The 17,748-nt window shown below is 35.4% G+C and overlaps 1 protein-coding gene across 1 annotated transcript in view; it reads right to left on the minus strand.

Annotated features, from left to right (window-relative positions):
• Ten-a (Teneurin-a transmembrane protein) overlaps positions 1–17,748 on the minus strand; it is a 496,598-nt gene that overhangs the window by 292,240 nt on the left and 186,610 nt on the right. The window contains exon 7 of the mRNA XM_018506604.1: positions 11,739–11,912. Within this exon, the coding sequence (XP_018362106.1) occupies positions 11,739–11,912 (174 nt within the window). The remainder of the gene's footprint in view (positions 1–11,738; positions 11,913–17,748) is intronic.

Genomic DNA, 17,748 nt, shown 5'->3' on the forward strand with positions numbered 1-17,748 from the left:
CCTGCGAGCGCGTTTTCGCGCAAACGAAATTCGCATATAAAGCCGATCCGTAGAAAGCGGCACGAAGCTCACTGAACACCCATGGAACTTAATGTACCATATGAGCGCGCGCGCGCGCGCGCGCATGACAGGCACACCCGTCCGTGTATACCTACGGTCGCACGTGTGGCACCTAGTAGTATAACGCGATATGGTCACGCCATCGCCTCTGGGATTCTGCCGGTTTCCCGCATGCAACTTATGATCGTTACTAACGGAACATTATGTAACCCGCGATAAGCGCATAATAGTTCATTCTAATCGTTATTTAAAACGCGCCCCATATCGTGCTGGACCTGTTAACTCCTCTGTAATCTTCCTGAAACGTTACTAATTGTATTAAGTCGCCCCCGAGGCGGCTGCAAATAAATTTACGCCTCACTATAAAAAAAAGGCAGATCCTTTTACGAGCCTAGTACGTTCGTATACGAATATATTTGGAATTACTACGTTCTAATTAATATTAAATACTGTTCCGTATTACGTTAACGAAGGAAGAACGAAAATGAGGTGTCGCGTTAGCAGTTAGACGATCGGATCGTTCCCCGAAAGTAGACTTTACATGTTTAAGGCGCATACACGTGGTTCGTTCAAATTGTATGTTTTCCATTCAATTAGCACATTATCGAAAATGTATTAACTTCCGTAGAAGTTTTTAAGATGACGAGAACGGTGAAGTCGGTCGTTTAACGCTTTGTTCTGCAAGTTTAAACGTTGCGAACTTTATTCATTGGCGTAAATGATTCCCTTAAATTGCGTTCGCGAGATTTGCAAACAAAAGTGAATCAAGAGGCGAGAAGCTCGTTGAGGTTTATAAACGTCCAGGTAGCGAGAAATAGAGAGAGAAGGAGAGAAGAAATGGAGGGAGAGAGAGATCGAGTTATCAGTAATTTGAATATTTATGGAGCGGCGTGAGTTAAGCGTAATTTTTTTCTTTTTTTTTTTACTTTAATAACCAACTCGCAACTCACAAATTTAGTTCGTGTCATTTAAACGTTCTTCAGTAGCTTGAAATTGCAGGCGGCACTGTACTGAAATATTATTTTGAAGTTATCGTTCTGAGTAATGAATGGTAGGTAAATAATTTCAAACGCAAACACTTGCGCAGGATGATGACCATAAAAACAGCATCGGTTGCTATCATCGCTATTTGCAAATATTACTCACATGGGACGTTGCTAAAGCGCCGCGAATGGCTATGTGTACTGAAGATAACTTCGCGTTTTTATTCGAGTATTGCATAGGCGAAGAACCAATATAATATTGCAAACGGTTGGGAAAGTGCTATTACTTTCCCCGCTATTACATAAGGCGTCGGCGTATTCGTATTACGATTCGTTTTGCCGGCTCATGTGCATTCAGCTATATGCCAATATCATAAGCTTCGAATTTACTTTCTTCGTGAAATCGGTATGTGATCTCGATACAGAGAAAGAGAGGACAGAGAGTGAGGGAATAGATTTTATATCGGAGTTGGTTGGCTAGATATGATTTCTGCTTACAGCCGATAAACGTTATTTCTTTCGCATTTAGTGTAAATTATTAATTTATTTAATAATTTAAACTAACTTAATTTTCTAAAAATTACTCAAGTTTTTTAAAATTTCTCAAGCACCAAAATTTCTTATGAAATTTACATGAATTCAACAAGTGTCAAACTTTATTTTTAAATCATTCATATAGAGCATGTGTCTATTTTCAAATAACGATTGTATTCAAATGTGCAGTAATCTTGTAAAAATAACTTAAATCGTGTTTTCTTAATTTAAGCTTTTAAGATGCAAATTTAAATCTTTTGATTCTTTTATTACTATCGGAACATTCGTAATATAATTGTACGGCAAGAGGCAAATCCTTTACATATGCTTTGAAATAGAAATAGTGAATATGAAGATAATTACTTTTATTTAAATGGCAACATTAATGAAAATGAATGTTCTTTTTCAAGCTAAGTGTATTTTGTATATAGCCCTTAGCTTTTGTATAGTTTCTTTTTCTCATTTTAAGTACCATTCATGAAGGTATTTTAACGGGGTAACTTCCACAATTTCCGAAGTAAACCAATGAAAAACTGTTATCTTGTTCTTAATATTGTTGTGAGAGATCATTTGTAGTATTAGCAGTAGTAGCAAGGTGTTCTTCTTTTCCATTTACCACGGCTTGTTTTGCTGATACTCGTATTCGACGGGTACACAAAGCGGACTTAAATTACTGCCTCAGTTTCTGGAGCGTGCTAATCTTGAATTAATTACACAATTCCTTGTCTTTTTGGTGTTACAACGTCGCACTTTCTTATTACGGTTTTGTTAGTTTCGTTCCTTGAATTCCAGTCGTTAGGTACGCCGATATCACGAAGCATCGATTGCGCTCAAAAGATACCACAAAAGTACGATAAGATTTTCGGGAAAATTGAATATAACAGTTATTAATGGCTGGCGAACACGCCAGAAATGTTTTGGCAGCGATATAAATTGAATGTGCGACCACAGATATAATTTCGTTTCGTTCGAATGAAATATTTTACACTAAATTTGCAGTATGTTCATTTCTTCCGGTTTAAATCCGACCGCAATTTTCTCCCTTCGAGCAACAAATCGCGCTCTCGCGAACGGATGTCTTGCCCGTTAATTTATCCATCGAAATTCGATTATCGCGTATTTTGAATATTTGCGGTCTCCGTTCCGCGGAATATCGGAGTTTCCGCGCTCTCAGGGTGGTCGCGGAGCTCGGAAGTTGGTTATTATATTAAGAAAAAGTCTCCGTTAGCGGAAATTGGATTTCACTTTTAACCACGAGATGGAAGTTGCTTAAGAGTCTGCTTCGTTGGCTGGATTTTGATTGTAAACTATTCTATCTCGTTTCCACATTCCGCGAGCGAACCTCCTCGCGCTATCAGGCCACGCTCAAGCCATAGGCAGTCGTCCGCGTACAGAGATATTATTGGAAAAATATATCGACGCTATAAAAGCCGTGGAAGCCTTTAAGCTGAAAATTGCTTTCAGCCGAAAGTGGGTGTTCCGCCGCTGCAATATTTTTCCGGAAGCTAATATTCGATTCAAGGCGTAAATTCGATAATCGCGACGCATAAGCGCACCGCATTAAATGTGGCATTAATGCCACCCCTCCCACCCCTTTATTTCCATATCTTTCGTAAGAGCTTACGTTGTTGTGCTGCATTTATAGCGTAATTTTATTTTTTGACACTGTTTACTGATTGGAAACAAATGATTACAATTCGATGATTATGTATAAATGATTTCCATCGAATATTCCGCAAGCATTCTTAGCTAGACGGCTTTGTATTTATATTGATGTCTGTTGGAAAAAAAAAACAGCAAAATCTTCCAAAATCGGTTTTGCAATTGTAATCATTTCTTTTTTATATGAAAACATTAATCTTAATTCTGTTAAATCCTATGAAATTATTTTTTTTATTTTATGATCGATTAAGTAATTACATTAGTCGATAAAATTTTTCATGTTAAGTTTATCTGATAGGGTGTTTCTTATATTTTTTTAAATTTTAAATCTGTTAAATTGATGAGTAAGACAGTATTTTTAAATAATATACATTCAAAAATTCACTTATCTCTTCTTATTCTTAGATATAAATAAATAATTTATAGGGAATTAATAGCTAAATTTAATATAATTTTCTACTCATTATGAAATTTAAACAAAAATTATTTTAATAAAAAAAAAAGACTTTATAGCTGTTGTTAACAAAATGTATAAGTTTTTGAAAAGACATGTATTGGTTACAAGAAACGTTTTCAGAATCAAGAATCATAAAAAAATACAAGAATCAGCCAAAATTATCCATATAACAAAATTATTATCGATCAGTATTATTTGTCATTATCTTCCGAGTAATTTCATTACAGGCAGAACATTACTTTCTCACATATTTTCGTAGGTAAAAATAATCGTGACGCACAGCACCCATTACTGAACCCGAAAACAATCTCCTGCTTCAACTTGTGGACATCTTATAAATTTTCACGCGAGTCAAGCAAAGACGATAAGTATTTCAGTTCTCCCAGGCAACGGCGCTATTGTTGTCTGAACGATAAGATCTCGCGCTAAATTCAAGCCTCGCATCGGTACCACGAGGACAGTTTGAATTATGCCGCTTGGTACCACAATGAGGAAACTCTGTAGGGGCGGTTAGGTGGACGAAGGTTAGGGGAATGGTGCACGACAAAGAAAGAAAGTCGAAGCGGAAGTGAAAGAGGAAGAGAGAAGAGAATAGAAAGGGTAAGGGCGAGGATTTATAGGAAGGAACTCGTCTCACGCGAGTACGAAACACTGTTAGGCCTTGCATAGAATATGTCTACAATGCGACTCGTTTGCTTCGAATGGCTTGTGTCCTCGAAGCACGATTTCCGGTTTGTGTAAAATGAATGCATCAAAAGAATGCAATTGATTTAGAAAGATAAATTAAGAGGTAATTTCATCAATTGAGAGACGTACATAAAATAGGAAATTGTGATCGAATAAAATCAGGTTCGATTAGTTTGTTGCAAATTTTTATGTATACTAATATGGTCACTGATTTATTATCTGCACTTTATGCAACCTTTCATCAAACAACAAAAAATCGCTCGTTTATTCCCATTACGTTTGTTACTTGTTACGCGTGTTTTGCAATAATGGATAATCAATGAATCGAGCCGGTTCTATCTCTTCCGTAGCTTCCTGTAAAAGCGTTCGAACTCAACTAAGATTTATCATAGGCTATAATTCTTATTAGAATAATGCTTTGAGGTTTCCCGTTGCCGTTCGCGCGCTACATCCGGTAATGCGTACAACCTTAATATGAGAGAGTTTCTCTCCCGGCTGCTTCTCTCTTTCTCGGTCTGTCTGCTCCTGTCTCTCTCTCTCTCTCTCATTTTGCTTCAAAATATCTCTATTTAAAGCAAAATAAGCAAAACGATGTAACCAGTAGATGTGTGTGGTGTAGGTAATCAGCGGTGGCCAGTGGATGCAGGAACGACGGAAATTGCGCGAAACTAGTGCGGGCCCTATACCGCCGGGATTAGTCTGTCTAATGCGCGTCCACCGTTACAGAAGTTCACTCGGATGCTCTGAAATATGAAGTGGCTTCTGCGCGGTTCCATGTTTATTCCACCAGCCATATCTATCTTCTGCATGGTCGAAGTGGCTCACCGGCGTAGCTAGGACATCGCGTTTGTCCACTTTGAGCGGTCGTACCATTTCGCAGGATCGAGTTAATCTCATGCTGCTTCCTGAAATAGCCTTCCTTCGGCTGAAGACGGAATATCGACGTACTTTGTAACAGCCTCTCGCGAGTTTATCAAATTGGGAAAGCTTATATCTTACTTCGTGTATCACTTACTTGCTCGGATTTTTGTTGATAAGCTTTTAACTTATCAAACTTCTAATACTAAATTATTAATACAAAATAGAGAAACTAGGATCAAGTTATACACACATATCATGAAATTATAATCTAATATAAAATAATAAAAGTTGATGAGAGAGAAGGAAATAATATATTCTAAAATTATGTACAAAGCTATTTCATATGCACAATTGCTGTAGATATATATGTAATAATTAGCTTACTTTGGAGAATCGATAATTGATGCAGTATTATCCTTTGATGAGAACTTACGAATAAAATATGACATAATAAAATATTCAAGCAAGTGATGGTACAGAGAACCATTAAAATATAATCTTCTTAAGCAAAAGTATAGAGATTAAATAAATTAGCACATTATGTCAAAGAATTAAAATATTAAACTTATTATATCTTATTTAAATAATTAATCACGTTGAATCTAACTGCTTCTTTACTTTTGTCTTTTTTTTTATTTCTTTCTTCCAATTAAATGTAAATTCTCAAATTAGTATGTACTAAAAAACTGAAAAACTTTTATATTCTAACTAGTAACAACATTGTTCAGTTCACGATTATGCCAGTTGAGACAAATACCGGATTTAAGAACGGCAAAGCATTTCATTCGGCGCAAAGAGAGAATTTAATAGTCGATGAGACTATATGCTCTTGTTCCTCTTATAACGTCGTGAACGTTCTATAAATTGTGGAAAAAGCGTCCTATTATATTCTCGTTGCTGGTGTGCTCGTTTTACTTATCGTCGGAGATGTATCTTGCATCCTTAAGCCGACGCGCAATAGGTTAAAGGCAATTTGTCACGGCACGCGTTATCGCTGTGTCGTAAACTTTCTTCTTTCATAGTAACTACGCGGAAGTAAGCGTGCCTTTAAAACACGTTTGCTATATAAATTTAATTATTTGTTTATTAGAAATTTAAAGGCTCCCCCTTGCTCTCTTTCATATTGAGGTACAAAAGATCGCAATATACATTGATTATTTGATAACACAGAAAATATAGAATATACCTTAATCTAATTTTTTGAAACCTCGTATAGTGCTTTGGAACGTAAAAGAAAATCTAGGTTACATGTTAATTTTTCTGATTTTTTTTTTTTAGAAATGCGACATATGTTATCTAATTATTTTTAGGAAGGTTTATGGGATCACTGAATATAAAAATAGATTTATACATAAAAATCAGTGAATCAAAATGGAGTTCAAGGGAAAAAAATATTATCAAATTGTAACAAAATTGATCATTGATTTTGAAAAAAAAAACCTATTTAAAAAACAAATGCAATCAAACATGAAATACTACTAAAAATTTAAAAAATGTAACAATTTTACAATATATTACTAAATAATATTATTAATGTCAATAAAATTGGGTATTCAATGACAAGACGTACCTATATTGATATATAGAAGGCATATAGAAAAATTCAGAAGAAACTTTTTCGCATTTATAAATATCAATCAATAACATTTCTTTATCAATAGTTATTTTTTTTATTGAAATATAAAAATCGAATCATGACTTAAAAATCACACGTGTTTATACATTATATATAGTATAAATTTCATTAGCAATTTTATTTAGAAATTTATATTGTTTGTCATATTTATAAATAATCGCCTTGCGAAAATAATACCGAACCTTTCATAATTAGTCCAAAAACTTTCCGATTTTATACTACGTATATAATTTTTTTATATCTTATGATTGTATTTATTACAGTAGTTTTCAGTTAAAGTTTAAACATTTTTTTTTAATTAGTTCTAAGTCAACCGATTAACTTAATATTTACCAAAAACATGACTTTTCAAAAATACTGATACATATATGTGCCATGAGATCTTAAAAGGTTAAAAAGATATTTGAGAGGATCGGAGACACGGGATCGCTTCAACATTCTTACAGCGCAAATGCAAGATGTAATCCACACGCGAGAACGTAACGAAGTTGCCCTGAATGAAATGCTGCGTTGTAGATGCTCGTTCGAAGCGAAACGATAATAGCGCGGCTCGGCTCCACGTGGCGTGCGCGCCAGTCTCTAATAAATAGTAATTAGCGAGCCGGTAATTAATATAGGAGCAATTCCAGTAGGGGGGCACAAAGCGTCGCGCATTCGTCGCGCCTCTATCTGCGATCGTCTCCGGTCAACCAACCGACCCAGGGACTCGCCCACTATTTTCCACACCCTCTGCATCCCTCGTCACCCCTTCCTTAATGCTCACTTCTCTCGTGTGTGCAATGACCTCGGTGCTAATGCGACGATTATACTAATAAAATTTCCGTCCACTTTACGGCCTCTATCTCGGCAAGACATTAGGAAGCGAGGAACCCCAGAAGAAGGCAAACATTCGCCCGCGCCTTTCTCCCCCTCATGAGCAAACAACGGCTCGTAGATCGAGTTCATCCTTCACAGGATGCGAAAGTTCGGGGCGGAGAAGGTAGAAATTCCTGTTGGAACTCAAAACGATTAAAGGGGATTCCTTTGAAGCATCATATCGCGGAATGATGCCTTTTGGAAAATCAGCTGGGGTAAAACGGTGTATAACGCTCTCCCCTTCGGTGGCAGCTAATGACCTCACGTCTAGTTTCAATGTAATTCATGTTTAGTTTGATACTGTTCGTGTGGATTATTAAATATAAACTTATTTATTCCGAAGCTTGATCATTAAAGCAGTATTACGTGTTTCCGTTATTTCTATTCTTGTAATATAATCTTTAGATCTTAATATTTACTCGTGTCTACAAAGACTGCGCCATTACAAATTAAAAATGTATATCATTGTAGTTCTTTACATGAAAAAAAGCTTTTAATAGGAAGATCTATACATACGCCACGTAGTGTACACTCGGCGGCATCTTTTTTGTCATAAAGTCGAGTTGGACAAACAAGTTTCGTTTGAAGTTATATTCATAATTATCTTAGCAAATGCCTCTTAACGAGAGAAAGAGATGCGCGGGGAAACCGAGTGAGTGTTCGCGTACGCTCCGTAAACTTTGCAGAACTATGGGTGGCCACTTGTACTTAGAGCAAAGTTACGAAGTGTCATTAACCAACTGTATGTAACTTACTTAGTCCGGGTGCATCTCCAATCTGTTCATTACATGACTTTCTCTTGCTGTACTCACTTCATAAGCAGCTACGTTATTCCTGGTGCTAAGTCAGTCTTATCTCTTAATATTATAATGTAAATTCTTATATGAATTGTTATGTTCTTGGGAATCCCCATGATGTTTTCGAAATTACTTTGAACATTTCTCATGTAGTATATAACGGAAAATGAATGAAATAGTTATCTTTATTCAATATAAATGCAATCATTGATATGGCGAAATTATTAGAAATCTCCCCAGAGTAATCCTCTATTACTTATTCACATGAATTTCGATGAGCATATCCCGTGGAAAAGGCATTGAGGGAGTTATCTGCTGTGCACCGCATCGCTATTGCGCGACACCGCTGCTCCCGGAGGTGCAACAATAATTATTTCTAATTTCCAGTTATGCAAAAATGTGCGAAGCTTAAGTACCCCAGATAATAATATCGGTCTCTCCCTAGACAGTCCCGGAGGTAACGTGAATTTTTTTCTTGTAAATTATCCCTTCACGTCGAGAGTAAAAGCATTTTATCGGAATATTTTCAATAAATCGAATCTATATAATTTTTCATATACGCGTTTTAAATCATTTCGGTTTGTGTATTGTATTTGTACATAAAATGTATCGAGTTTTCATATGTTTTATAGTATCTCTTGTGATACTAATGAAAAGTATCGTATTAAACAAGCAATGATTTGTAATTAATACGTAATATCAAACCTGTAATAAAATCTAACTGCATTTAATGCAAATGTGCACGTGTGCGTCAAACTGTCATTCGTTTGCATATTTCGAGGAAACTACGCATGACATTATTGATTTGCTGATAAGGACGTCGATAAACAATAAAAATTTTGTATGTGTAATAAAGGATGCAAACTAAAACCATCATTACATAATCATAATAGAAAATATGTAAACGTTTTAAAATAATACATGATAATGTAACAGGAAATATATGCACACCAACACATGGAAGCTACTTTATTATTCGCAAGAATTGTCATTTTTATAAACATCGTAATGTCTATTTAAATTAGTTATTTTCTCTATCTAAGCATATGATATTATTTGAAAAATATGTTTGTGCTTTGTGTTCCTTTTCAATTTTCACCGTTGTTTCATTCGACATTTCTAAAATTTTAGCGCTTCAATACATCTTGACGAATTCAATGGGATTCGTCATGCTAATTTGCGTGCATATTTACGATTTCTATGATACTTGTGCTAAATACCATTTCATTGTGTGCGCGTAAATGATGTAACTTTCAATAATTTCCCTGTAACAGATTCGATACTCCGTAGCGTGTGCATATTTTATCGTGGGATCACATTATATTCACACAAAGCACGGTGCTATCCGAAGATTTGTCTACATATTGAGCTCTGTGTTTATAACAGCACGTGGCTCGCATTAATTAGTAATTGACGCGAAACCAATATTAAATCACACTGGGTGAACTAAAAGCACGCGCAATTCTTTGCGTTTGGTCAAACTTTGCGCTCCGTTAAAACGGTACGGATTATCGAGAATGCATTACAATAAATTCTCGTGTAAGCATAGTGAGCCATGTGAGCATTCGATATACTGGCAAAATGCTTCTCGTAAAATTCGAATGATCCCGTGAAAATAAAGTGCCCCGAATAGCGTTTCGTTTGTATTTCCATAAAAGACCAGGGATCTACGTATTTTCGGTATCTTTTTTTGTTTTATCAGTAAATTCGTAATACTTTTCAGTATTCAAACGATTATTTTAAACATTACACTATTCGAAAAAAGTAACTTTTTCTCTTTGAAGTGTCATGGTACATAACCCCGAAGATTTTTTCGCACTGAACACGACCCATCGTCAGAATTTTTTTAGTAAATCGGGCTGAAATGGTACAACATCATCCTAATTTTCAATTATATTCCAATTTACTAAAAATCCTAATGTGCTACGCAAATTCTACCGATGCAACGGCATCGTGTTAAGTGCGAAAAAATTTGGTGTATGTATTATGGCACTTCAAAGGATAAAATGATTTTTATCAAAACGTAGTTATACAGAAAATCTAACTTTTAACAGTCATAATTTGTTGAAAATAAGTCGTACGATCATGAACTAAAATTCATTCGAAAGCTCTTAAATTATGCCTATTTTTATGTATCCTAGCGTCTAAGGCCTAGACTTTATTTAGAGTTTTTGGTTTTGCCAATTAAAAAATGTTAAAAAGGATCGAAGACGTCATTTTTTTGCTCATTTCACTCCAATTTGCCCAAAATCCTATAACTTGCTATGGAAATTCTGCTAAACGGTATCGAATTCAGCGTGAAAAAGTCTTCGAAATATGTACCGTGATACTTCGGATAGAATTTTGGTGTTGTTCTCTCGGCAGATTAAACATGCGTATCATTATATATTCACTAAAATTTCCGATGATTTTAAGAAATCGAATAATTGCGTCTATTAACGAGTTGCTTGCATAGGAATAATTATAGCAAAAAAAAAATACGTACCTATAACGTTGCAAATTATAATATCGGCAACCTCATTAACTATCATCGCACACGAATAATCGCGCTTGTTAATATGTTGCGTTTCTATTATTATACAAGTGTTTAGTGCAGTGATACGTGAATCGAATGCGACTGTACGTTAATCGCACGTGTATGTAATCCCCGTGCACATGCGCGCTTCAGTATTCAGTATCGTCACGGCCAGTACAAACAATGTTTAGTCGCAGGAATATACTAATGGTATGTACATAGAAATATAGAGAAACGAATATACGCTGAGTATATTTACAATGAATTAACGGATGCTTTAATGCAAACCTCCCCCTTGATCTACACCCCATTAGTTTAAACAGATACCCCATACCATCGCGTACACATCTGCACATCTACATAATTGGCGCCGGAGTATGCACCAAATTAAACATTCGCCAGTGAAAACTGAACCGCGTTATATAACAGTATCCATGGGTTTAAACGGAATGGATCACGTTTCGGATTCAATTGTCATTATGTTGCTCTTTTCATGGAGTACTAGCGATGTTTACTTATGCATTTATACTAATTCACAGAGGAATAAATATGCACGTGAGTTTAAAAATCTTTTAGAGAAGCATACACGTTGTTAATAAAATCGACAATCTATATTATAATAATATGTTTAATTTTTTTTCCGAACGAATATTCTTAAACTATGTAAAGTGTTGGTTGAATTGTCACTTACCCGAATACGTCTCGGTTGGTATTTGGTCACTTGGCACAGTGAAACTTCCTGATGCATTCGGTGGGCAACCATTTCGGTTTTGTTGCGTGCGTAAAGTATGCGTTGCGTGTAAAGACGGTCCACGTGGCGGTACTTCCGGTGGCGCGGGCTCCGGAGGAGAATCCCTACCGGTATCTAAAAAACGCAAAACATATTTTTTTCTATTAGATTGCACATTGTTTCTCACAGCACAAATCGCGTTTTAATAAAACACAGAAATTTATTAAATAATATGCTAAACAACATCAATATGGAACATTTATTGTATAAACGCGTATGATGTAATACTAATAGCTTCAGATTAAAAATTGAAATCGATTATATGAGAAATCAAACTATTTGATAATATTTACTGTATAAAAGAATTATAGAAAGTAACTATTGACCATCGGAAAATTTAATCTCATAATTTTAATAATTTCTTTGATTTCTCAAATAACACATTCATTTAATACGTCGATAAATTCAAAATATTCGGTGTTTATCTTGTGAATTATTGATTGAATGATTGTATCGGTGTAATTCCATCCATTGCAATATCGTTCTCTCTTACGTGGCATTCATGAAATTCTAGTCTTCCCATAGAAATGCCGCGAGCAATTAAGCGGCATCAATAATTAGGCATCTCCTCGTAACGTTTTATGCATGCAAATTCAAAGAATCTATCTGCCATTACACGACGAAATTGATTACCCATTATAGACGAAGGAATATACAAGGAAATACTGAATAATAGTTGAGTACCATAATTGAGATATTAACGGCGTATATTGCAATTCCAGTATCATTATCCATAAATGCACTTTAAAAGCTGCGACAGCGACACAATGTGTTACATGTCTCGCTTTGCACATGCGTACCTGTTCAGGCAATCCATGCATATACGTATATATGGTTAATATACTATATAATGGATATTATTATTTTCTAAGAATTTCATAAATTTTTGTGTTTGAAACATAAAGTAATTGTGGCGAGCTGCAATAAAACAATACTAAACATTTTCCATTTCTATCCCTTCACCATTGGCCCTTCGGGGCTTAGCGTTGCGACCGTTCCTGTAGCTAAGTTACTTATAAAGTTGTTGAAACTTGAAAGGAACTCCACCAAAGAATAATTAAAGTTACCTAAACATAAAGAGCATAAAAGAGCGCCTTCGCGACCAGTCGAGGGCAACAAAAATATTTGAGAGTCTACCCGCGAAAAGCTCATCTCTTATATTAGAAGAGGCCAATGTAATTGCTATAGAGAAATATTAAAACGCTATTAATTAAATACTCAGCACAATTAGAAGTTTATTATTAGTTATAAATTTTGTATCTTCTTCAAATCTAGCATTTTTTATTATACTTATACAGATACCATTTATGGCGAATTAGCCGAAACAGCCAACGATGATGCTATAAACCGATACTACGTTGAGCATATATACATAATTGGAGCAATGTATAACCATTAAAGGTTGTTAATGTTACAGTGCACATTATTGTAAATCAAGTTTAACTGCAATACAGTGGTCTATCGCGCTTTCGTGAAGCTACGTAACTTGGTTGTGGTAACTCGGATGTGGGATAATGGAATTTCGGTCCCTGGTCCTGCGGATTAAAATCTATTAAGCGAGTCGTTACAACTTATAGATGTGTGTTGTAAATGTCAAGACAATTACTCGAGCCACATAGTAAACAATAGTTTAACGTCTTATAGTTGTCGCAATTCTTTGCATCGACAAGCAAGTTAATAATAACTTTGACAGTTAATGAGAAAGAGACTAAAATTTTCAGACAACATTAATAACATTAAAAATATACAAGAAGATAATTCTTGAAAAATCATAAAACAGTAATGGAATTTTTATGTGATGTTTTCTCACAATTAGTTTTTGTGTTGTTTTTAATGATAATGGATAAAAGGCGAGTACATATAATATATTGATATCAAATTTATACAGTTGGTCTTCCTGCAAACTGCTTACATACCTGTGAGATAAATAGGCCTGGGTAGACCTGTGCGACAGGAATGTGCAGAGATAAAAGTGCATTAGTGCGACGGGATCGGCATGTGCATATGTGACGATTCCAGAAAGAATTACGTCATGCAGATGAAATGTACGATGAATCAATTCAAACATTATTATAGATAGATTTACTTTAAAATAAATTTGCACAAAAACTACATAGCGTCGAGCGCAATAAACGATCACAGTTCTTCAGATTTATATCCGTATATCAAAATTCTATATATATAATTTCATTAAAATTATTGTGGGATAATTGATAAAAAAAAAACAGATAGATAATATTAATTTCTTATTGACAAAGTTAGGAATTTCCGTTAATTAAATCGATGCAATGTGAGAGCTCGAGATAGAACACAGTATAGATGCTGATTAATTTAATAATTTTACGGGAAAAACGAGATCACAAATGCATTTTAGAGTGTGATTGAATCGGATGACATCGAAGGTTAATGCAATTGTCATGCATGTGAATGATAATGATATATCTGCAATATTCGCTTTCACTTCCTGACAACGCTTTGCATTGAGGCTATTTCAAATTTTCGACAATTTTCGCCGTTATCACTTGATCGGATCGACATCTAATTAATCGTAGAAATTATAAACGCCATAGAGAAATTATTTCTGCGAAGTCACCTGGGAGCAGCATCGATATTTTCCGTAATAAGCAGTAATAATCGCTTAATTAAACCGGACCGTGAAATGCGCAATGCGTAGCTGTCAGCACCAGCCGCGTCCGTCGCGTATCTCGGACAACTTTACCGTCGAAATATACATTTGTTCCAGTTATTGAACAATTTGCCGGCATCGTTCGAGTGCTCGGAACACCTGTAACGCTCAATTACAAAGTCGATATCGCACCGACAACGGGGTTGGAAAAATCTCGGGGCTGGTACCGAGCCGCTACAGAGAGGGCCGGACCCCCCTTTGTATCTGACAATGTGTTATTTTGCAAGACATTTTATAACGATGAGCTACGTGTCACAAAATACATTCTGCCTTCGTGGTGGTTACATCACTTTGCATGCGTATGCGGCAACAAATTAAAGCTCGAGAAAAGTACATATTTGAAGAAAGTTCTTCTGAAATTGCGAAATATACTATAGGTATACATTAACGTTAAATTGCTAGAATGCGGGTGCAAGAGTTAAAACCGGTTAAATTTAATCCGACGGTTAAATTGCCAAAAGCAAAAATATCTCGCAACGAGCGCGCAGTGGAATTTGATGAATCTCCAGTAGATCAATTATATTGGCGATTGGTAACAAACAATTTTATTATCCATTTGATGAATATATTCGACATCATCTTTTTTTATACGTTTCGCATACATACACATAAATCAATTACTTGCTAACGTAGCATGTAATGTGAAGAATCGTTAAATTTGTTGACTTTCGCGCAAATTCTATTGAATTCTACGACTTATTGCATTGTATATGCAAATTCGCCAGCATAACTAATTATACGCAGCAAGGATAGGCGATAACGCTACATGAAGGTTAGATCAATACGGTTCCAGCCAATTATAGCTAATGCTGGTACATCATTGACCAGTGGTCAAACCGCGTTACTGTCTCTCATAAAGCATAGGATAGCGTTTACAGAATGTGCAAAATAAATCATGCAATTTCTGATGGCGATAGGTGCAATGCAATCTAATTTTGCAAAATGATGAACATGATATAACTCCGTAATATAGATTTCACTATTTACATAATGCGGCTTATTCCGCCATGGCAGAATATATTACATTCAAATTAAAATTCACTCAATCTCCCCTTTACGAATATGAAAAAGACCATTTTTTTTAGGAAGATTAATTTGCTTCATTTTTTGAGTTCTATATTTGCATAGCTTAAACAGCTTTGTTTATATGGAAGCTGCAATTAAGTTTATATTTCTAAAAATAGTTTATTATAATTTCTAAATTTTTCCATAATATTTTTACAAAAATTAAATCACATTATTAGGGTAATTAAATTATTTTAAATATGTCGTTCTAATATTTCAATCAAGTTACTCAACTTGCTTGACACAGTATTTAGTGGAATTTATTGGATGCTGCTTTCGACTATTATTACAAACGTGACAAGCGTACCTACATATACCTATTTGGCGTTTAGCACGACATCTAATTGGACACATTATTGAGCAATATAACGTCGCCGGTGGTATGTCTTAGCCAATCGTTGTGAGCCAATTATGTAGTATGCCAGGGCATCACCGATACCGAGTTCAACCGAGTTATCCCTCATCCGCGGGCGGCGAGAAGGGTTAGTCAGACAGTGCAAGGGGATGCAAGGTAGCCGACAGTGACTTGATGCGGTTAGCGATTCGCGTCTGTAATTCGATTTGTCGGTCTAACGCCTCCGCCGCGTCGGGGAGTACACGTTCATGTAAATACGAATTATTTGCTAGCGCTATACTGGCGCGGTATTGCCGCGATGGTAGGTACTGTACCTACTGTCCGATGACCAGCCCAACGAATCGTTCCGGCTTGACTCCTTCCGGACCAAACAGTCTAATAAACCGAGTTAGCATTCGTGAATGCTTCGTCCGAACTGTCTCGTACAATTTCTATGTGCCGCTTCTACCTTCGTTCGCACTGGACACACAAAATTTCATCCCTGCCTCGCCTGCGGATCCATTTATACCAATGATAAATTGAGATATAATGCTTTTATTGTATCCTTTCAAAGTATAACGAAATAATAGAGTCGAACAATTTATTTATATATTTGATGAGTGAAACAGTCTTTAAATTTTATTCTAGCAATTATAAGGCAAGAAATATATTAAGAAAATAAAAGAAAAAATATATTGGGAATAGAATGAGGTTCCATAAAACGGAGCTTTGCTACAATGAATTTTCACGGAGGAGAAAGTTCATAAATATCACGTTGCTCGTAACGTGAGCATTATACGATAATTTACGACAATTAAGCTTGCGCATTGATTACATTCTGTTTGAATTATTTACCTTAGCGTAATGGTAGTAAAGTGGTGAGACAAGACCGTTATAACGTCATCTATAAACCTAATGTCTCGTGACTTTAATTCCCATGCATACTTTTTACTGTCATTGAGAGCGCTTTCTTTTAACATAAAAGTTAACCTTTACTTTTGCAAACGATTAAAATATTCCGTTGTAAATAGTTAAATGATTTTTATTGCCGTAGATATCTAGATCGGAAATAGACTAAAAAGAATTAAAAGAACGAATAGAACGATAACGATAATGGCGAACACGAACTATTGGCATAGTTTGCAAGTGGTGCTTGAAATTATTCCTATTCGTCGAAACTTGGCACTTAGCCGAGCACACACATTCGTATATATAGCGTTCTGAATGGTCATTGTTACAAAAAGTATTCGATTGTATAGTTAGAAGTGACGAATCAAGTGCTCTTGATTAAACACTACAATCAAAAAGCGAAAATTTACGCAAGTTATTTACTCACGACAGAACTTACTCGACCGTATTATAGTTTATTAAAAATACCGGCATATTGTTGCTATATAACATGGTCATTTTTGAAATTTTTACTTGACTATATAAGTCAATTGATTTTGCGAATATTTATTTCGTCCGCGTATGCAACATGTATATCGTGAAACCTACATCAATCCAACGAATTGATAACATCAAGCTTGCTGGTGCGCATGATTCGTTCCACGGCATTAAATGCAACAACCCGCATCAGAGCTCGTCAAAAATTACAGACCATCGTTGAACGATTGCGAAAACCCGCGGAAAATTTATTTTTCACGGACAGTGATTTGCTTCTACATGTTTATATTGTCAAAATTATTAATTTTCACAAAAATTGTGCATTTCTCCTAATTGATTTATCTGTATAAATGTAAACAATGTATATTCACAAAAATTTAATGGTTGTTTGAAAATCCTATAGAATAACAAAAGTTTATAATACACGGTATTAAATTGCA

This window comes from Trachymyrmex cornetzi, unplaced genomic scaffold (genome assembly GCF_001594075.2).
Source record: "Trachymyrmex cornetzi isolate Tcor2-1 unplaced genomic scaffold, Tcor1.1 scaffold227, whole genome shotgun sequence".
NCBI classification, from domain to species: Eukaryota; Metazoa; Arthropoda; class Insecta; order Hymenoptera; family Formicidae; genus Trachymyrmex; species Trachymyrmex cornetzi.